This window comes from Halyomorpha halys, unplaced genomic scaffold (assembly GCF_000696795.3).
Source record: "Halyomorpha halys isolate HHAL.00 unplaced genomic scaffold, Hhal_1.1 Scaffold257.1, whole genome shotgun sequence".
Taxonomy (NCBI): domain Eukaryota; kingdom Metazoa; phylum Arthropoda; class Insecta; order Hemiptera; family Pentatomidae; genus Halyomorpha; species Halyomorpha halys.
Genome location: NW_027104967.1, coordinates 1,044,500 through 1,065,840, shown reverse-complemented (window position 1 = coordinate 1,065,840; position 21,341 = coordinate 1,044,500). Strand labels below are relative to the sequence as shown.

The window sequence follows — 21,341 nt, the reverse complement described above, 5'->3', positions numbered from 1 at the left end:
TATATATTATGATTGCTTGCAAATATATTAAGAAAGGAGAAGAAAAAACTTTGCTCGGAAGAAATTTTATAAATTTTTTGATTCAACATGCTTATCTGTAAACGTAAAACCTTGTTTATAGTGAGCATATATTAGAGGACTTTTGTGATTACAAAAGCCCTTCAAAGAAGAAAATATTTTTGCGAGGCACAGCTAGTGTAAGTATGTGTAAGTAATCACGAGTCACAACTGTGTAGTGTTTTCTTTGTAAGGAAAGTCAGTGAGCGCTATCAATTATTTTCTTTGACTAACCTTCTGCTCAGCTGGAACAATAAGATACGAATTATCAAGATTCTTTTGAGAAGTGAGGGGAGGGGGGGATATTAGGGAATACGGAAGGCACTGAACTGTAACTTCCGGGGTTAGTTTCGAGTCCGAATTTGGGGAGAAAAGTAGGCTCTGTAAATTGACCAAAACCATTCTGTTGGGGGGAAACCTGGGGATAGAGTGTGTGCACTGGCTGTCACTAAACAAGACGATATCGATGACATCCCGGCTTTAAAACGTCTTAATTTCAAAATGACTTAATTCCGATAATAATTTATGGGACACGTTAAAGATTGATCTTGATTTCTTATTCAGTCTAAAAATAATTAAATGTAAGCTGTGGAAGTATTTATATATTTTTAATATATATTTTTAAATCCTTTATTGTATTTCGCATTATACAAATATTTCAAAAGCTTTTGGCATAATGTCAAAGTTATGACTTTTTAATACAATAATAACTTTTTTTTATTCTATTATATTTTTCCGTTTATAAGATCAGTTTGATTGTCTTGATCTTCAATGTTTTGGCAGCATTTTAATTTTGCTATAACTTCTAGCAGGTGAAATCCATTTTCCAGTTTACCAACAGTTATGTATTATGTCAACTCATTACCAAAAGATATTGATTTGATTTTAACTAAAAAATAAATGATTCAAAATTTGAAATGAATCATTTTTACTGTTTTTTTGTAATGTACTATATTAAATGATATATTCAAAAAGAACTAAAACTGTCTGATTATTTGTTTATATAGATAATACCTTAATTACCTTTTTTATTATATAAAAATATAAAATAATATTGAGGTGTAGATAGTTGGCCGTAGATTACTGATTGGAGAAAAAGGTCGGGAGTGGGAGGGGGGTGCGGTCAACAAAATAATTAATATAGTATATAATATATAAATAAATAAATTATTATTTTTTTTTTATGTTTTTCTTTGCTGACCGCACCCTCCACCATCTTCTCTAATCAATAAAATAATATTATACTATATTCAATCTGTGAGCTTGAAATCGAAATTGATGTCCTATTTTTATATGAATTCGTACTTATATTATTAGTTTATGTTTATATAATGTGTACTTATTGGTATATGTAGCTGGGTTTATCCCGTATAAATCAATAAATGAATTAGTTTATTTTAATTATATTATTATTGATAAAAGTTTTAGATTTTTTTTTTTTTGTACAACTGCTTTAATTAAATTTAATTATTATATGTATAGTGTAATAAAAATATTAGTATAATAAAATAGTAATATTCTTCATTTAGTATTTATTCTTTAATTAGTTAGTTATTAATTCAATTTTGTAACTGTTTACCGCCTCTAATTAGACATCTTGGAAATAAATGAATATTTAAGTAATCGTCAGTTAGATAACAGTACTTCCTAACCAAGATTATGTGGAGAGTGTAAAGGTACAAGTGCATTCATTTAAAGCTCTTATTTTGAATGTTTGAAGCTTTATTTCATTTAGTTCTGTATCCACATTCTTTCCAACTGCTGGGTTATCAACTAGGTAACAACCTTGGGATATAGGTCGAGATTCGTTTGATTGACACTACAGGTAAATAAGCGAGAATCGAACCCACACGACCGACTCTCAATTCTTAGCCTCCAACTGTCCCGAGAATCTCATAAACATTGATTGACGTGGAAGATACGAAAGCACTTGTCACCGATGGCTACCTATAAGTGAATTAGTTTACAGATAAGGAGTACTCTTATTGGTAATTTCCATTGTATTTTCAGTTGCTTTCACTAATAGGTTCACTTCTTCCAACACCATTGTGACGGATGCATCAATAGCAACTTCAAGAGCGGTAACTTTAGTAATTCTTTTTTTTTCTTCAAAATATTAATGCGTACATATAATAATGACGGAAAATGACATGATTGATTTCAGGGTAAAAAATAATTTTAAAATAAAAAGAAATATCTAACGTTACTAACTGAAAATGAGACTAATAATTCTTGCATGAACATGTAATGCAGTTGACTTTTTACTAACTGTTCTATTAAATTTTAATGAAATACCATGAAATGACAATCTTCTTAATGTTATCTAATCGTACTACGGCACTTTTAGATTAGATAAATTATTGAAGTATAACAAAAAAGTATTTAAGTATAGGATGATACATTGTCCATCTCTGAAGTATAAACAATATGAATCTGTTTTCAACTCCATACAATTTCTTTTGAGATATTTGTAAAATAACGTATGCGTCATGTTCAAATATAAACGCAGGCATGACAACGAAACTCCTGAGGTACAGTAGAACAATACTAGAGATAAATTGAATTAAAAATTACTTCAGTTAAAGAAATGACAGTACCACAAAACGATTCCTGAAAAGTTATTTGAATAACCTTATAGCGGTCGCCTTTGTTTCTTCAGGCAATAAATCGATTCGCAACGGGTCTCCTATGAAATGTTCCTTTTTTTTTTTTGTTTGTTTATGCAAGCATAATTGCTGAATAGTTTTTTCCACTTTTCTAGAAACAGTCGAACGAAAGCAAGCCGAGCATGAGCACCAAGGTAGGAAGAAATAGAAATTTTACTAAACTTCTAAATAAAATATTAATGACAACTGAAGATCTTAGTATATAAATATAAACATAGTTACTTATTACCGTGATATTTATTGTGAAGAAACTTTTTTATAATTTCTTCTTTTACTGTTTCCTATAACTCGATGGAGTATAAGTAAAGTTATTTTATGATCGTTCCAGTAATTTACGTGACCGACTGACTCTATAGGACCATCTTCGAAGGGCATTAAAATATGGGAGTCCTTCAGATTACAGAACTTGACCTAACGTAACCTGACCCCTACGTTGGACTGTTGTCCAAGAGTCGTGATTTCACAACAAATATTTAATTACCTTAATAAAAACTGAGTATAGTTTAGTAAAAATACAGACAGGAGACAAAATTGATTTCTATGCAAACCATTGTTAGGAGGAATAAAAAATGGTGACTGTTCCAGAAGTTGCAAAAAAATCATTTTTGAGTTCTTTTAAGCAAAGAAAAAATTGTGCGTTATCTCTCTTTACCCAGACTATCCAAGAGATACAGTTTTTAAAAAGTAGGCCTTCTGAATTTTATTTTATTCTAGATATGCCTAAAAGTTTCACTCTTTTGTCATTATTAGCTTTGTATCTTTAAAGCTAACAATAACACTAAAAAAAAAATCATAGAACATTATTTAAAGTAGAATAAATCTTCTGAAATATGAGCTCTTTAGTTCTCGAGATACAGTTCAAAAAGCAATTTTTTTTTTTCCAAAAACCTAAAATCAATATTTAGTGGAGTTATTTTGGCAAATATCATTAAAACTACTAATCCAACGAACGACGCACTGATATCTATTAGCTCTTAACAGAGGAGTAGCAGTTTCAATGATATTTACCAAAATGAATTTGCAAAATGTTGATTTCTCTACCTTAAATGATGCTCTATTAATTTTTTTTTGCGTTGTAGGTAGTTTAAAAGATACGGAGCTCCGAATGAAAAATTAATTGGTTGAAAAGTTTTGACACAGTCGTAATTTTTTGTTCCCATCGACTATGGTTGGCAGAGTCATCAATGATGACAAGTAGCTCTACATAGTTTTCATTAAATTAATAAAAAATTGTAAAGAAAAACTTATTTTTTTACCAAGGAGCTCTTGGACTATTGTTATGGAGTCACAATAGACTTGCTCCACTGAACTTGCTGTTATTATTCAGCTTTGCAATTGCTTCTTACTAGTACTTTAAAATTTATATAAATATATATGTATATAAATATTTATTTTCTATTTTGATATGCTTTCTTTTTTTTTTAAACTAGTTGTTAAAATAGAGATGGTTACTTCTCCAATAGTAGGAAATTTTAACACTCCCAAATGTAACGTTATTAAAAAAAATTAAATTCTTGTTATTTTGACTATCCCTAAAACTAAGCATGACCATTTATGTATTAAGAAAATTAAAAATTTTTAAAGATTAAATAACAGTACCTTTACAGCAGAAATACACTAAACCTTTTTTCCATTGATATCTAATACATAATTTCCAAATACAAAGTATCTTACCATCTTTGGTTATAGGGTGCAAAGATGATACCCAGTGGTTTTATTAATTAACAACCAAAAGATATTAAGACATGTGATTAATGCCCACCTGAGTAAGTAAACACTGGCCTATTTGATACTAACATACATAAAACTAAAAATATTAACAACTAACAACTAACACGTTCTTCACAACAGAGTGGCTTCCAGAAAGGTTTAAAAATAAAACAGAAATCAATGAGTCTAATATTTCAACTAAATAATGGTCATAGCAAACTTACACACAAATTATTTGGTATAAAAACAAGGTCTGACTAAACAAAAATATTAAAACTAATGTATCTAGACTATTTTACTCTTGTAATACCAGTTGTGAATAAAAAATACTTTTAACAAAGCAAATGTCTCTGTTTTTTAAGTATTCAGTATTATATTAATGTTGGAGGAAACAATTAAATCATTATTACAATTTTCAGATTTTCACTGATTTCGAGGAAGCGGGTTGGGAAAAATGTGCCTTAATGCGAAAATAATATTGGCATGCTTATTAATACAACTTGTGCACTCCGTGGTTGTGAAACAATCATCTGCACACACTCCTGAACAGATTCATATTTCTTATGGAGGTGAGTAAACATTATCTATCTAGTACATTCTTTATTTATTTCATTAGTCGTTTGTATTAAATTATACAAAAGTTGTATTAACAACGTTAAACATAATTAACTCATAGTCTAGTGTCCAGTTGATTTTATAACTGTCAGGCACATTTCTACCAGTTAATTTTATAATCCATTATTGCATGTGTTATCTATCGGAGGACTTTTTATAGCATTGATAGACAGAGTACGATAATTATTTCGTAAGGATAGTTAAAAGACCACACCAGTGCTCCCAGTCAACTTAATCTTTGGAACTTTAAATCTCACATTGATTTTACAACTTTAATTTCATAGTAGAAACGCCCCATAACACGAAGTGACGGTGGAATGGAAGCAGACATAGAAAAAAGAATTACAAACAGCAAAAAAGCACTGTTAATATTAATAAAAAAAACTGACATCCGAGTACGAATCAGAGACATGGCCCCTCGGGGAGGACTTTTGGAAGAAAGTAGCAAGAATATCGGGAATGGATAGGGTGAGAAAGAGTTGTAATGGGAACAATGGACGTCTGATAGAAGATTCAAGAGAAAAGAAGAAAAAGAAGATTCAGACAGTATAGATGTATAAAATAGATGAATAGTACAAGATTTCAAGGCCGGTAATGGATTAGGTGGCTAAAGATAGAAGTAGAAGAATACTTACTGTCAACGGAGTGACTCCCCCCTTACCACTTTTTAGCTTCACTTTTTCTTTTAACAGATAATAGAGTATGCGACCCCTCCCACCTGACTCTAAGACACCAGTTACCCCAAATTTTAAAACTCTTGATGATTCTTATTATGTTACACATGAAGTAATCCATAATAATCTTTTTTATTTATTGATATTTACAACTGTATAAAAAATACAACAAGTAAATTTGATCATAATGATAATGATATGATACAGCATGTAGAGAAACTACCCAGTAGTAGAACTCTAAAAACATTTTACAATATAAGGTCACGAGGCCATCTTCTTTTCAGGCGCCTCGGAGGATTGTCAGGAATGGAAGAGGAAGCAAGGTTAGAAACTAGTGGGTTTGGGTGGTTAGGGAGTTTATAATGGAAGGAATGATATCGGGTTCGGGCTAGATCGGTTACATAAAGAACATTTAGGTCTTTATGGATGGTTTTATTATTAACAAAATAAAGGAGTATTGAGGATTTTAGATTGTAAGGATTGGATACGAGAGGAATTCGAAGGTTTACTGGAGCCCCAAAGCTCAACTCCGTATGTCCAGATGGGCCTTATTATTGTCATGTAGATCAGTCTTTTGTAATGAGTTGGAAGTTTAGACCGTTTGTCTAGTAAGTGCTGTAATAGTCGGAATCTACGTGTAGTTTCCTGTCTTTTTAGTCTTGTGTGAGGATTCCAGGTTAATCGTAAGATAACGAATCTGTTCTACAGGAGTTCATAATAATCTTAATGCACCATATATTGCATATTTGTTCAAAATAAATACCTCTCCTTGATTGATCAAATCCACAAGACCAGTTTCAAACCTCGCTTCCCAACAAATTTCTAACAAGCATTAATCCGAAAGGAAGATGGACAAAGGATCATACAGTATAGTCTATATTAAAATTTTATATTATTTTATTCAAGGCGTAGTTAATATACCACTACAGGTAAGGAACTTTAGATATAGTTGTACTAATTTTTACTACTATCAATCAATTTTCAATTGTCTAGATTCTTACCACGGCGCTACCGCTTCTGTTTCATGAATCAATAAATTTGCAGATGAGCCTACTGAGTCAATGGTGATAACATGGACGACAACTAATTCGTATCCACCACCAAAGGTACTCTTTGGTACAGAAAGTCCAACAGAGACAGTCGAAGGAAAAACTACCAAATTCATTGATGGCGGAGAGGAAAGCAGAGTGCAATATATACACCGCGCCACACTGATTGGCCTGCGACCAGCGACCAAATACGGTAATTTTAAAATATTTAGTAATTTACATGTAAAATGGTAAATATTATCCACTCTTAATAACTTCTCAGCTGGTTCAGGATTGAGTGTCCAAACTGCATAAATGAATTAAGGATCTCAAAATAAAATCTTACGAAGGAGTGTTCGTTAACGGTTTGTTTAGGTGATAAGAACATCTTTCTTCCACAGCAGCCGTGGCCGGCTATTTATTATTATGATAAATGATAAATATGAACGGCACTGGGTATTTATCATTGTCATGCTTTCCAGATCTGACACCACTCGATTTATTTGTTTGGGGCGATATTAAACAAAAAGTCTTTGCAAGCGTGGTCGATGACTTTAATTAACTCATCACGAAAAAGAATAATGCGACTACTTTCAGCTACACATAGGCAAATTAATTCTTCTTGAATTACAAAAGTTTTTGAAGCAATGTTTTAAAAATAAAAGTGTTTAAATGCCATGTTAATGGTTCTAATGCCAATTTTATTGAATTCTATCGACTACTTTAGCTTATCTATACGGAAAGATGAATTTCCTTAATAAAATAATTTCAAAAACGGCTCGTCCCGTAGACTTTATCCTCAAACAACAAATCAGTAATATAAAGATATAGGTAATTGTAATGACTGTAATAGTAATTGCACCCATAGAAATTTGCGGGAAATACAATTTTCAGAAAATAAAAATAGCTTTTGGAACTGAAGCTCATATGAACATTTCTTTAAATACTTATTCAGCAGAGCACCGGGGACAACAAAGCACCATCGGATACAGAAATCATATTTATTGTTATTAAATGAAAATATTACAATTAACTAGCTTAATTTATTGCTTGAATCAATATAATAATTCAAAAAGATCTAATTAAAAAATGTTAATTTAATTTTTGATCAGTTTCAGATGTCGTGTTTATTATTTTTTTTTATTGTATACACACTTTTTTTTATTTACAAACAAGTATGTTTGTAGTTCAAAATATCCAATTTTGCAATGTTACTGAAAAAAAAATTCATTTTTTTCTATCCAAGTTCAATGAAGTCCATAGGAACTTGTTAGGACCAAATAAATGAGTTCACAGTACTCGATAGAAGATCCTTTATCTTATTGAACTATGGTTATCGAACTGAGATGTTAAACAAATTATACCACGCACGTCAATCAATATCAACCTCTTCATAAACCGTTGTTTTTAATTTATTTATTTTTGATGACGTTCAGGCAGTTGCGTAGATAGGTTATCTAGTGCCCGAGACAAACTTCAAGATTGGCGCCCATTTCCAGGTGCGTTCACAAAGTTTCAAGACTGGTCTCGGAATTTATTTCAAATATATATAAAATTACTTATACGTTGTCGGAAAAGTAATGATAAAAAAAAAGTAAGAAATCGGGCAGGAGTGACGATACGCAATAGTACTGGAATAATAAGGTTCGACTTCGTTTTGTTTCCCCAAATTAAGGAAGAGGTTGGACACGATTCTAGTGGCATCTGTGGTCCCTAAAAGACTTTTGCGAGAAGAGTTTCGGTGAGCCTATGAACATCTGAAAAAACGCTAGCAGTTGATGTCCAACGGTTCTGAGACCAGTCTTGAAACTTTGTTAATGCACCTTGTATGCTCGTCGTTGTAGAAGTAAGGTTTTCGACTAGTCTTTGCATTTCATAGTCCCCTAAATAAAAAAAAAAAAAAAAGACCTCCATAAATAGTGGGCAAACATGAGCGTTAAAAGTGGCGGATATTAAAAACACTAATAAGAATTATGTTGTTCTTATAAGGTCAGTGTTATTATTCTAGTTGTTGAAAATTTGTGTGAAGAATTAAATAATTATATTTTAACGTACTTGAGACCATAAACTAAATCGTATTAATGCGAATTCAGACCCCGATCTCAGCTGAAAAGGATTCGTTGAGATTTTCTTATTACATCAGTAACAATAATGTTGTTGGAATTTAAAAAGGTTCCTGACAGCAAGTCCTTAAGTAAAACGAATTCGTCGCCAGCTCCTAGTCTATAGATTAGAGGATTCCATAGGTAAGTGGTGGAAGGATCTGGAAAATTAACATACAATTTTGTACAATCGCTGTCTTGCTTGCACATCTGATAAAAATTTTTATTTATTTATTAGTATTTATATGCTACAACCCTACTAGATTTTGGATAGCCTGTAGAAGAACCACCGTAAAAAAAGAAAAAAAACAGTATGTAAGTTGATACTCGTATCTTTGTAACACGTCCGTTTAAAAATAAAACCAAAATTTTTTTTATCAGATGTACCACTATTAAGTAAACATTAGATTTTTAAAATGAAAAGCGAAAAATAATAACTGAATCGGGAATTTCTAGAACCCAATCTCCATATTTATAGGTTGGGACCAGAGGGGTTCTTAAAATTCACGTTTCAACTGGTAAAATTAAATCAGAGATCTTCGATTCCTGAGATTGAAGGATAAGGATCATTATGTTGAAATCAGTTCAATTTAAATCTTTATATCCTAAAAAAAAATTTATGTTTATATACATATTCGTAATGAAGACTACGAACTTCATTAACTTTTGGATTTGAACATCTCCATTCATTTTCCCAAATTATTACATAAGGTAATCTTACCTGGATAAAATAAAGCAATAATTGTGGTAAGCAACTAGTACTTGAAACTAGGTAAAACACTAACACAAACAATTCTTTATATCTTACTTTCGCAGAGTAATGCAACACCAATACTTCCCGCGCACACTAGTAAACTCCTTTTCATACTGTGATAACCAGTGTTACCAGTCCGACACAAGAAGTAAAAAACATGTTCATGTTTGTACTTTTTTTTAATCCTTGCCACTCGACTAAATTACTGGCCTGTGATTTGGTTGAGGACAGTGAGATTATTACAGAAATTAGGTTTGGTCCAGTGATGAATCTTGAACTTGATAACACCTGGTTCAGTATTAATGTGCTGGGCATACTCTAACAATACCTAGTTCAGAACAGTCAAAACAGTCCTTGTTGTTATAGTTGGCATTAGTTCTAGTCAGAACAAAAATCTGACAATTTGATTGTTGGTTTCTGATTCGTTAGAATGCGAAACCTATACTGTGCATGCTTCTTAATGTGCCCCCCAAGCACTCAATTAAAAATGTGGTCTGGTAGTATTTCAGTTTTAGTTTTCAGAATCTCCCTTTTTAAAGCGGAAATCCATTTAAAGTAATGGTTCCTTACAAGTGCCTATTGACTAATTAATGAATGTGTTTATGCATTAGTTATAGAAACAATCAACTTTATTCTATATACTTTATTTATTGAACATTACAGTTTACAAATGTGGGAGTGAATGGGGATGGTCAGACCAATTTTCCTTTCGAACAGCAAATGATTCAACCAACTGGTCACCAAAAATATTACTTTATGGAGACATGGGTAATACCAATAATCAGGCTTTGCCAGTATTAAAGAATGAAGTAGATCAAGAAAATGTGGACGCAATTATCCATGTTGGAGACTTTGCATATAATATGGACGATGTAAGTATTACTATTATTAGTTAACTTTACAACTCATTTCGAGTCCAGGAAACCTATTTGAGCTTTAATCAATGTACCTTTGAACTCCCATCCATGTTGTGCTGTGTACATCTTCTCTCCATATTAGCTATCGAATCTCTATACTTTTCATTGTTACCAAGAGACCACCCAGGTCAATCTTCCTGGCTCTGATAGTCAGAGTCATAAAAAAAATTCTCAGAAATCATTATGTTTCTGGAAACCAATGTAATTTCAGCTAGCAACTGGAGTTGCCTCATTTCTGCAGATGTGTTATCAAGTTTTGCCTGAGCTCTGAATTAATTGAGTTCAGATACTCTCTTAAATATACAATTTATTACCAATACCTACAGTTCACATTAATCCCATCTCAAGTGAATATTAATTTTGTATTTTTTTTCATTTAATATAAGATACATCAGCAACGCTGTTTGTACATCAAGGAACTTTCTGAATCTTCAAAATACATCTTTATTGCATCTGGGTCATGAGAATATTCAGACAGTGGCTAGTACCTATCAATTTACACAAGTATCCATCAATTTAACGATGAAAAGCTTTAATATTGGTCCAATAATAAATTTTTTCTTTTTGATTATTTAAATTACAATCATGCTCATTGTGAGCTTATTAGCAATTTATTTCTGGAACACTAAGTGTTTACAGAAAAGTTTTCACAAAAGATATATAAATAATATTGTTTTAATATTATAACAACTTGGTTTCAAATTACCACTATTTGGCCTCAAACTATCACATTATCAGATAAGCTCATGTGGCTAACATCATATCAATCTTCTTACTAGGGCACTAATGTTGAGGAGATAGTTAAACTCTATTTATCTCATAGATAGTTCAAATATAATTTAAAACAATACCTTTTACTTTGAAAATGCAAATGACAATCTCTGTGCTTATAATATTTGATATTTACAACAGAATTAATATTTGAAATAATCTGTTAAACATTCATATCTCATTTATTGATGCAAAAATATTTATATACTTAAATTTTTGTCATGTTTTGTGATAATATTTTCCCTAATCATATGATTAAAATAAAACTCTTTGGAATAAAATGTCTCCTTATTTGGTCTTTCTCCATCCTCTACTTCTATTATTCCTGTTTCTTAGTCATATTGATTTATTAAACCATGTAAAATCATATCCTCTTCTTAAAAACAATCCTTCCCTCTTAAAAAGTTAATAATCCTTTCCTTCGTGGACGACTATGAAATGGTTTAACAAAATATCAAGTGCTCCAATTTAAGATAATGTCTCTGGCCTTGTAGCTGTACATACAATGTGTAGGCACCAAAACTGTAATAATTGAATTTGAGATGTTAAATAATTAAAAATCCAATTACATTAGAGATAAGAAACTAATTATGATTTCAAAGTAAAATTTTATTGTTTTAATACAAAAAAAAAAAAATAATGAATAGCTTAATTTAGGAAACTTAAACAAGGCTTTTAACCGCATATATTATCTCTTTTAAATTTAAATAATCGAATTTAAGAAATATAATTCTTAAAATAACTGAATGTTTTTACCTGGTACCATTTGCTATATATTTGTTTTAATTAAGTCCTCATATAATGAACTCACCTTCTAGTGTTCATCAATTGAAAATTTAAAAGCCGACATAACATTAACCAACATTTTTTTATTATTTTCAAATACATATATTGTAATTTCTTATTAATTTGACGATATTGTAATATTGGATGATGGGCTGGATGGGATTTCTTTGTATTTCTCTGGCCAATAATAAAAAATAATAAATAAATAACAAAAATATTGTATGATGCTATTATCCTATCATGATTGAGGAGTTATGAAACAATATATCTACTTTTGAAAAGTTAATATTTAAACATTATTATGGGAACAGCTCATGTAAATTAATTAAATATTAATTGAAAATGTTGATTTGTAAACTCTATTCGGCAGGAGCAAATTTGAATTTATAAATAAACTGAAAAGTTTTTAGTTTAGAATTTGAATTTGTCATAAAAAACCTTTACTTTTTTTTAAGGTTCATATATCGATTTTTGATTGAAAAACTACTCAACTGACCTAGTTACTCACATGTTATTAAATTTTCTTCATAATAGAGGTGCTCAATTTAGTAGGTTTTTCTTTTTTTTTTCTTTTATTATTTATTGAAAAATAAATCGGTGTACATGATACGCTCAATGAGGTCTCTATAAACTAAATGTATAATTGATTTTAGGCTAAAACATTGCTTTGTTCCATTAAAATAATAATTACTATAACATTTCATAATTATATATAAAGAAATATTTTTTATTTAAACATTTAAAAAAGTTAAGTTTTGCATTATACCAATACAATTACTACATAAGCTTATTATCAGCTATAGCCTTATTTATTCTATAATGAATAGCTGTATTATCCTACTATAACTTTATTTCAGGACAATGGGCGAGTCGGAGATGATTTCATGCGACAAATACAGCCATTAGCTGCTTATGTTCCTTATATGGTTTGTCCTGGTAACCATGAAAGAGCATAGTAAGGAACAGTTGTATGAATACGTTTCTATTAAAAATATAAAAATTTCAGTGCCATTTTCTTTACTTTATTGTTTGGTGTAATTTATTTCTATTCTAGTAACTTCTCCCACTATCGGATGAGATTCAGTATGCCTGGAAACACAGAAAGCCTGTTCTACAGCTTTAATTTGGGTCCTGCACACTTTATTAGCATAGATACGGAAGCTTACTATTACCCAGAGTTTGGTCCATGGCCTCTAATTAATCAGTGGAATTGGCTTATTGAGGACTTAAAAGTAATAATTTTAAAATATTTTCTTAGTCAATCGCATTTCTTAATTTTTTATATATGCATGTTGTAGCTTTTGGGATCCAGCACCATATTCATCTTAACAATTTTAAAACAAGTTATTATTACATATTACCACAAAATTAAATTAAAATTTTATGTATTTTTTTTAATACATGTATGTATTTATGTAAAATGTATTTTTAAAATTTTTTTTTATAAATTGCATTTTTTCGTATACATTATCAATAGTAAATCATGCCTTTGAATTTTGTTCTCCATATTTCAGGAGGTCATATATTAGAATACTCTAATTCATTTTCTATCATTTATAAAAGATAACTATTTGAAATTGAAATTATCTATAAGTCTGGTTCATCATATTTTTTTTTATTTTTATTATTTACTGTAAGATCCAACTTATTCATGATAGAAAGACATTAATGCTTACAATAATGCATACTAACTACATAGAATATGTACAGATCCCTAGTACAATCCATATTGTGCACTAAAATCTCCTGATTAAATTAATGGTAATAATTATAGCACTATACTGACAATAAAATAAATATTTTCTTGAAATGTACAATCAACAAATGTACAAATCTGTCGTTTTGAAAAATATATTTTTCTTTCTCAGTTCATCCAATTCTATTGTTATAAAAATATTTACCTAATCAATAGATATTGAAAATCTTAAAACAAAATTTAAGAAACTTGAATTCGGTATTTGAAAATGTTATACAAATTCTTTGTGGGTGGTTAGTTCAACCTTATTTACTCCATAATATAATATACAATTATAATCTCTCCCAAGACCACAATACATACAATATAGATTCAATAAAATATATATATATATTTTTTTTTATGACAAAGTGGAATAAAAAAAAAAATTAAAATTTATTTAGGTGTATAAATCATAGTCATACTTTATTGATCACATGGTACTGGTACAGAAATGGTACTGGAAAATGTGAAACAGTTACAAAATGAATATATTTGAGAAATCATTGTAATTTATTGTTTAAAAACATGGCTTTTATTGTGATGTTATGGTTTGGTTTGTATTTCCTACTTATGTGTTATTATTTATAAAATTATGTAAATTCAATCAAAGTTGAATAGCTAACTGTTTTCAGGAAGCAAATAAACGAGAGAATCGACAAAAAAGACCTTGGGTTATAGTTTATGGTCATCATCCAATGTATTGCTCAAATCTCTGGTATGATGACTGTTCACTGTTAAAGACCAAAACACGAGTTGGCATTCAGAATAAAACAAATAATTGGTAAAGGATATTACAAATTAATATATTTTGCAGAATTGAGATCTTTGATTTTGTTAAATAAATGAATTTTCATTTAAAGTAGGCTTATTTTGTACTAAAAAAAAATTAAATTAAAATATAAAAGCATTTTATCAATGAATTAATGTAATTTAATAAAAGGCAATAGTTTTAATAATTTCTACACCTTTGTTGTAATGTTAGATATCATATAAAAAAATACATAATTGGTTTCATACTTTAATTTTTGACTAATTGAATTAGAAAGTGTTGAAATATAATTTGTATTATAATTTGAAATATTACATTAATACTCATTTTATTATTATTTTTTTGTATTACAACAATCCTATTTTATCTCTAAATCTCAGTTTCACATTATGACTTTAATTTTTTTGTTCTAATATTTAGTTCATGATTCATAAATTATACTCATGTTTCCAACCAATCTCGAAAACATTAAAATTTATACAAATACATACATAGTTATGAGTCCATGTTTACAGACGCATACTGAATTCTACTAGTAAAGATGGAATATTTTTTATATAAAAGAGATGTTTAAAAATGAAGCATTTGTAACTATATATTGTATTAGTCTATGCCAAACCTAAATTTAAATCCAACTTGTATTATTTTGTAGGTATGAATATGGTTTGGAAGAGATATTTTACAATGCTGGTGTGGATATTGAGTTTTGGGGTCATGAGCATTCTTATGAAAGACTTTATCCAGTATATGATTACGGAGTAAAAAAGGATGCTGGGAAAGATCCGTACACAAACCCTAAAGCACCTATTCATATTACATCTGGTATAGCAGTAAGTACCTCCACAAATGATATGCTTGTAATTTTGTGGTTCGAAGAAATTATTTACTTTCAAATTTTTAACCATTTTTTTAAAAATTATATTTATTTATACTGGAAGATAAGTAGTTGGCCATATATAGAAGATTGTAGAGTAGTCTGGGTAGTTGTAGAAAGGTACAAAATAGTTAATCTTTACTATTGTGTTTACTGCTACATGGACTATCTTCCTACAATTTATTTATTTATATTTTGCTAAGTTACTTTACATGTTATAATATGAACCCTTGAGTGGAAGACTGATGTAAGTCAAAGCTGAAATTCGAAAAAAATAATATTTTAAGGGAAATAGTAAAAAATGTTTGGTATGAAATTAAATCTTTTCCAGTTAAAACTAGTCAGTCACAAGCATACCCAACTATTTAAAAGCATATTGCCATTGTGAAAATACATTTTGAATCTGAGTTTTTGATGGGAATATACAATTTAAGGTCCCCTGAGTCCAAATAATCAAGTCTGGCAAAATGTACTGTGTGTGAGTATGTCTGAACAGTAAAAAAGAAAAAAGAAAAATTGGAATTAGGTATTTAAGGTAGATAAATTTCTGGGATGTTATAGCAACTTTTTTGCTAAAATGTACAAGCTGAAAGAAACACTTTAACCATCTATTTCCCACATTTTTATCTTTTTTCTGAAAGACAGCAGCCCCAGACAGCAGCTTAAATAATGAAATTTTGAAAAAAAAAAACCCTTCCGTTAATTATCTTCAATTTTGATTGTCTGAAATAATTATTCATCTCTCTTTGTTAGGAGTAATAAACAATGAATAAATATAAAGTATGAAAGCATTTCATTATTAACTAAAGCAAAAAATTAATGTTTTGAGAAATCGTTCTGGCAATAATCAGATTTTATATTCATTATACTCGAAACATATAATAAGGGGAAGTATTGTGATCCTGAATAATAAAGAAATTGCTGTTTTGTAACATATAAGAATTAATTTCATTTCAAAATAGAGTGGTGTGTGAGTGAAACTTTTGTGATGCGTGCACCAGATACTTTAATTCAGTAAATTCTTGAATATGTAAATGTTTAGTGATTGATAAGTAGTTTAATAGGGCACTTATATTAATATTAAATTTTAGGGTAGCAGATACCGCTATACTTACTTTAGTTTCTTTAAACCGAGTTGGTCAGCTTTCCGGAGCACTGAGTATGGGTTCACACAGATTCATCTCCATAACAAGACACATATTAATGTACAACAAATAACTGCAAATAAGGTAATGTGTTTTCTTATAGTTTAGTATTCTAATTATAAAAACAAAAAAATACTTAAAAAAAGAATTTTCGCAAAGCAGGGATAAGTTCGTCACAAACTATTTAACATTATAACTAGATCAAATATGTTTTATTTAAGAGCTTACAATAAAATATTACAATATTTAAAAAAAATTAATGCTCAGGAAGGAAAGTTAAATGACTACACGACATTTTATAAACCCAGGGAACTTAATTACTTATTTTGATTATTTATTTGTGTATTCCTTTCATTCTATTGCTGTTTCTGTCCTTATGCCCATTTTCAAGTTGTTTTAATCTTATTTTTTAAATCAATTACTAAATTAACTATGTCATCTTTCTTAAAAATTTTCTGTTTAATGTTATATTATTTGGTCCATTTTTATATAGCTTCCAACATAGAGTTATCATTCTAGACTATGAAGACAAATTTTTAAATAACTGTTATAAAGAAAGAAAAAAATGTTTTATTGAATGTTATATTTATCTTTTATAACATTTAGAAACATTACAACTTTCTACTCACAAGTAGAAACTGTTACAGTCTTGCAGCTGTATGCAACAATTAAAATTTATCGAATATATTGTTGTGCCAAAACATGCAATATATCTGTTTTGTCTCAGAGCATTTATATAAACTGCAAGCCCTAAGAAAAACAAGTTGAATTCTCTTTAATCTAATATATAATATATTATAAAGAACAAATATTAATAATGATGAAATATTATTTAGCTGACAGGACCATTACAGTTTTTTTTATGGGAATAATATGTAGTATTACTTTTTCTAAATTGACTACAATTAGTAGAAAGGAACTAATTCATATAGTAACTGAATTGAGACAAATTGATTTAAAATTAAAAACCAATATATAATTTACGAATAAAATATTATATGAAGGGTCTTATACAAAAATCACATTCTCCACTTTTGCAAATTTTATAGTAAACATGAAAAAATCTCTAATTTCAGTAAAGCTAGGTTATCATTATTATTTTTTTTTCTTTTTCTAAAACTTGTAATTTTGTCTCACAATGTAACATTTTAAAAAAAAAAAAAAAAATTACCTAGTTTAAAATCTTTATTTTATTGAAATTAGAAGTATTTCATGTTTACTATAAAATTTGCTGAAGTGGAAAATATGTTAAATCCCGTGAGCTCCTAAAATTCCGTGATTCGTTTTCTCAAAGTACTCATCACCTGCAAGTATCCTCCCTTACTCTCCCACATTTCGACTATGAATGCCTAGTGTATGGAGGACTATCCATTGAACAAGAAAAGAGATTAAAAAGACTAATGAACTGTTTTATAAGATTCAATTTTGGTATTTCTAGGTGTTCCCATATCTCACATTACTATTCCAAGGAAAGCTGGCTCTATCCCAGTATCCGGAGACAATACCTCCTGGGAGCATTTATATATCAAACCCTAATAACCAAAAAGCCTTCCTATATCATTGACCTCCTTACCCTATGTTTATCCATTCAGCTATTAAACACAAGATCACAACCTTCTGATCTCTATATCTCTATCTACAGAACTGCCTCCTATGAAAAATCTTTTGCTGTCTAAGCTACCTCATTTTGGAATTCCTTACCTTTATCCATCCATGAAGCTTCCTCCTTAACCTCATTCAAACATCAACTATATATCCATCTCCTAGACTACCAAACTTCCATGAACTTGTGGTGTAATTTAATGTAGCCAGACAAAAGCTTCATAATTCTGTTCATAATTATTATTCTTAGAGGACCAAGTGTCCCAGAATAAAGATTGATTTTTTCATTTCATGTTATGTAGTTAGACCCTCCATATGAAGTATTAAGTACAATTTCGAAAAAAAAAAAAAAAAAAAAAACTTCCAACTAATACCATATTAAAGGGCTTCTCTTTTATGCAAAGATAACCTCTCAAACATTTTTTATGTTAAGATATTACACATTATTGTATTTCAGTGTTTCCATAGTCAGTTCATTGATAGTTCATAGTGTGGGTGGGGAAGGGGATCTTTTCAGCCGGAAATGGAGTTGTGCTCGAAGAATAATAGCATTAACTCATTTCTCATAAATTTTTGGGTTGGTTTCTTTCAGCATGTTATTCATATCCTCCTTATAATTTCATAACTAATTATAACATAAGTGTTATATTTAAAAGTAGATAAAAGTATATTTAGACAGAGAGAGAATTATCTCAATTTTTACTTCTTTATGACTAATTTTAAGATTACATTCCAAAAATCATCTGAGCATTGAGTTCCTTATTATAAATAAGTAAAATATTAAACTTGAATTAAAATGCATGATGTAATTTTTAATAAAATAACAAAATCATGTATAATTTGTCGAAATAAAAATTATGCTAGAAAATACTATAATCTGAAATTTTGGAAACTTTTTCTAAAAACAATGGTATATGGTGGTGGATACATTTTTACTCTAATTAAAATTATAATGTGAATTCTTTAAATTAATGAGGAAAGTTTCTTTTTTATTTTGATTTAATGAGTCTGAAGGAAAGTAGTATTTACAAGAATTATTATACATGAAATATAGTACAGAAAGACTAATTGGGACATATTAATTTGCTACTAATTTTATTTTTTTATGGTAGACTATTTAGATAGATCATTAATACTTGTGAAATTTATTCTTCCTTTTTAGTGTTTTAGCGTAGATGGCCCATAGTTAAGTGATAGTAGAAATGGTTCAAACATTTTCCTAGTAAAATTAAGACTATTTATAAATATGACAAAATTTAATTATTTATTTGGATATAATAAACAAGGAGACCAGGAAAAAGGTAATGTGATCCTGAAAATGGAGAAAGGACTCTGCAATGTTGAATAAAAAGTAGAGAAAATATAAAGAAAGATGGCAATGTTGCTCGACTTAAGTAATTTTTTAAACTAAAGTCTCTTCTTTCCGTTTTACATAAATGTTTTAAAGGTAAGATAAGACTGTTGCTTATTCAGGGTTTAAGGGGGGGGGGTCCCTGGGAATCCTTACCTTCTATTATTTTTTATGTCAAATATACATCAGCCAATACTCGCTTTAAGGGAATGTTTTAAAGATAAGATAAGTAAGACATTAGGGGATAATCTTGAACTATTGCTAAATACAGTTTAAAGCAATTTTAAAAACATGTGTATAATTATGGTCATTAACTGATTTCATTTAAACAATTTGCTTTATTTATAATTCTAGCAATTATTATTATGAAATTATTTCTTTCTTATTTTTAGGTTGATTGTTTTGAAAGTAGTTATTATACTTAGTATAGTTCAAATTATTATTCTTTATTATTATGCCTGAAGAGAATTTATAATTAATATGTTACTCTAATATTTGATATTTTTCTTTCAGGAAGTCATAGATGATTTGTGGATAGTTAAAAATCAAGATAAGGTGTTTGGCCTTGATGAAGATGTAAAATAATCATAACAAAGCAGAAAATAAAAAAATGGCTGACCCTGAGGTATAGAACTAATTCAGGAAAAGAAAGTTCAATAAAAAAACCTTGTACATAAATGTCTATATTTACTTTTATTACATGTATTTTATAATATAACAAATAAATTAATACTCATGAAATAATTAAAAATAACCCACTTCTTTAAAATAAACCACTAAGTTAATATTTTTGTGTCCACTGAAATGACTACTGCTTTTGGTACTAAGTTAAATACAGAATTGTTTTATTTCTTCTCTAACATTGGTCTGATTAAGTTTTTTATTTTTAGTTTAATTGTATTTTAAATGAGCATCTGTAATGTTGAAGGAGATGTATAGTTTTCAAGTTAAAACTAAAAAAAAAAAAGTTAACAGGTTTCCATGGCAACATTAGGAGAATACTTTTCAAATATTTTTAAAAACATGAGTGTAAAGTCCAATATGCTGTATCTTTGCTGATAATGGTTTCCACTAGTTAATAAAAGTCAATATTCTTATGTTGGATTCTACCAGTGCCACTTCTAACTCTACCCTTCCTGGGTTCTGCTTCAGCACATTTGTTTGCTATTACCTCATATGATTTTATTATTACATCTATGGTATATTCTTTATTAATAATACATGAATAATTAAAAACACTTTTAAACTATGACTCATGTAGGGTTTTGGTTGTAATTGGTACTTTATAAGAGAATGTTGATTCTAGAACAACGGACGGGTCAGTCGGTGAAGTGGTCAGCATCATGCTTGAGCTTAAAGTCATTCTGTGGCTAAGAGAGCAAAAAATAAATTATACCAGTAACTGGACCTGAGAACTTGAATTTTAATCTTTATTGTATGATGCAATAATTAATGTAATAGAAATCTAATAAAGATAAAAAATGTATTGAGGGAAGTGGATAATTTTATGGAAAATGATAATTTTCATGGTCACAAATCACAAGTATTACTGTTTAACTAATGGTGGGTGACTAACATTGATACTATTCCTTATTTTGGCAAAAATTGAGTTCAAGTGTCAAACCATTTATGTGATGCCATCTGTCGGTTGTATACAGAATTTCATAACCATTCAAGAGATATAGCCAGTTTGTTTGTTTGGTTGTTTAGTGGCGCCAAACTTCATTGGTCATCAACGCCATTTATATTTTATTTAATTTTGCTAATATTCGTTAAATTTTA

The 21,341-nt window shown here is 29.2% G+C and overlaps 1 protein-coding gene across 5 annotated transcripts; it reads left to right on the top strand.

Moving 5' to 3' along the window:
- Positions 1–2,024: 2,024 nt before the first annotated feature.
- LOC106680383 (acid phosphatase type 7) lies at positions 2,025–20,241 on the top strand. Of its 5 annotated transcripts, none has more exons than XM_014420069.2 (10): positions 2,025–2,045; positions 4,853–5,002; positions 6,767–6,964; positions 10,270–10,478; positions 12,938–13,035; positions 13,135–13,312; positions 14,451–14,599; positions 15,240–15,417; positions 16,553–16,690; positions 20,073–20,241. In XM_014420069.2, the coding sequence occupies exons 2-10, from the start codon at positions 4,888–4,890 to the stop codon at positions 20,142–20,144; spliced, it is 1,335 nt and encodes a 444-aa protein (XP_014275555.1). In that variant the 5' UTR covers positions 2,025–2,045; positions 4,853–4,887; the 3' UTR covers positions 20,145–20,241. The 5 variants fall into 5 exon arrangements, with proteins under 5 accessions (XP_014275555.1, XP_014275553.1, XP_014275552.1 ...); XM_014420067.2 differs by having other exon boundaries at positions 2,040–2,147; XM_014420066.1 differs by lacking the exon at positions 2,025–2,045 and adding an exon at positions 2,052–2,138.
- Positions 20,242–21,341: the final 1,100 nt, after the last annotated feature.